General features: G+C 35.1%; 1 protein-coding gene across 1 annotated transcript; it reads right to left on the bottom strand.

Annotated features, from left to right (window-relative positions):
• Nucleotides 1-682: 682 nt before the first annotated feature.
• On the bottom strand, nucleotides 683-1,722 carry LOC142164255 (dehydration-responsive element-binding protein 1A-like). The gene has a single exon (XM_075221854.1). The coding sequence runs from the start codon at nucleotides 1,599-1,601 to the stop codon at nucleotides 903-905; it is 699 nt and encodes a 232-aa protein (XP_075077955.1). The 5' UTR covers nucleotides 1,602-1,722; the 3' UTR covers nucleotides 683-902.
• Between the last annotated feature and the right edge of the window lie 445 nt (nucleotides 1,723-2,167).

The raw sequence follows: 2,167 nt of genomic DNA, 5'->3' as shown, positions 1-2,167 counted from the left end.
TTTGGTCGGATACCTCTATAAGTTGCGCGACCATCTGGGAAATCTACTGAAACTTTCATGCAATATGAATATTCAATCACACATATATTTTGATATTTTAAAATTATATAATGAAACTTCTTATATTTTGAAAACCTACACAAAATATCACGTAGGTTTTCAATTATGACCAGATATGAGTGATCGCGCTTAAGATATAGCGGATGTATATATCCGTTATCAAAATAAACTAAAATAAATTAAAGAGAAATAAGCAAAAGAAGGATGATATCGAAAATGAGAAACTTTCTATGTTAAATATTACTCCATCCGTCTTGTTTTATATTACAACGTTTGATTGGACACGAAATTTAAGAAATTAAAGATGATTTCTCACACATAAGTCAAATATATGCACACAAGTACTTTGAAGTAGTCCTTTTAAGTGAGTGGTAGTGAGAATTTAAGATGTCTTCTTATTTTAACAAGTGATTGTGAGGGTTTGACTAAATTATATGCCATCAAGGGTAAAATGAGAACACTAAACCTAAATAATTTTTAAAAAGATAAAGGTATCATTCTTTTTAACACAAACAAATAAAAGGAAAAAAATTATATTACATAAATTGGGATTAACTAGAGAGAATATAAGTTCTAAAAGAATAGAAATAACATACACGTATAATAATATGCAAAAAGAATCTGTCAATGGGAGTAAAACCAAGTAATTTGTTGTCATTTATCAAGTAATTGATAAAGATTATCAAGTAATTCCTAGTGTGACAAATTAATTGAGGGTTGTTGATGATTCTACTAGTGATGCGTACAATATTATGTCTGTTTTTCATTGCAGTTTGACTGTACTTATAGGGAACTAAACTACTCAAATTAAAGTCTCTACACATATTGTCTAATTAAATTGATCAATAGCTCCACAAAGACATGTCTGCATGATCAGCTTCCATTTCATATCCGTCTATAATACATTGGGGTGGAGGTAGCATTAGCCCTTCGGCCATATTCATAAGTAATCTCGGCATGCAGAAAAGTGTCTCCTCGTCCATAAACAACACATTATCAGGCAATTCTGCAACCAACTCTTGTATTACTTGGTCAACAATAATTTTCTTAAAGTTTTCTCCATGTGATTCTACAGGCCGAAATACTTCGGCGGCTTCAACGGCCGCCTTCTGAATATCCTCGGCGGCCGCTGAAGTCGGGATGGGTAACCTCCAAGCCGAATCAGCAAAGTTCAAACATGCTGACCGGCCTCTTAGAGCTATGGCCGCCACGTCATGAGCTCGAGCTGCCATTTCTGCAGTTGGGAAAGTGCCCAGCCAGATTCTTGATTTCTTATTGGGTTCTCTTACTTCACAAACCCACTTATTCGAATTTCTCCTCCTTATTCCCCTGTATACTGGATGTCGAGTTTCACGAAACTTCTTCCTACCCGCACGTTTCTTTGGATAGTTCGAAGCTAACATCACTTCTTCATCAGAATAATTAGGTGTACTCCCTGAGCTGCCACTATCAGACGAAGTTGAAGATTCAGCAGCTGGCAACAAAGAAGTTGACAGTGTAGGAATTAGTGGATCAAAATTGTGGTCTCCAAAAATATTCATTCTTGATCAGTGGAGAGTACGTATCTTGGAAGTTGGAAGTTGGAAGTGTACTGAGTAAAGCTTTGAGAGTGGATGGTTCAGTTTAAGGTTTCCTTTTGAGTCAATAAATAACATAGGAAGTGTTAATATATTTATAGTGATACATGATAAGTGAAGTGTTACATAGGAAAGAAAGCTTACGGTTTAGACACGAACACGGACTGTGTTAGCAGGAGACAGGCTGGGCATATATTCTTGTTCTTGATTTTTAAAAGGGAAAAAGTAATGGGGCCTAGCTACTTTATGAAGCAATCAACTAGGTTAGTTTCAACACAAGTTCAAGATTTAATTTGTCTGTGTTTGTGTGTTGAACACGTGTAATTTCTTCTTTGGGACAACTTGTGGGATCGTTTCCCACCTTCTTCTTACCATCCTTATTGGGTTTTACTGGACACTGGGGGTACCATTTAGGATTATAGAAACACAAAAACATAAGAAACCATAGGAATCATGTTGCATCTATTTTATACTTAATAATTAGTAAATTTGAGTATAAAACATATTAATAATTGTCAAGTCAAACGTTT

Source organism: Nicotiana tabacum, chromosome 9 (genome assembly GCF_000715075.1).
Source record: "Nicotiana tabacum cultivar K326 chromosome 9, ASM71507v2, whole genome shotgun sequence".
NCBI lineage: Eukaryota > Viridiplantae > Streptophyta > Magnoliopsida > Solanales > Solanaceae > Nicotiana > Nicotiana tabacum.
Note: the sequence above shows the minus strand (reverse complement) of the source record. Positions and strands in the feature narration are given on the sequence as shown.

Excerpts from the sequence above, each read along its gene's own strand:
- LOC142164255 (XM_075221854.1), bottom strand. The coding sequence starts at position 1,601 with ATGAATATTTTTGGAGACCACAATTTTGATCCACTAATTCCTACACTG.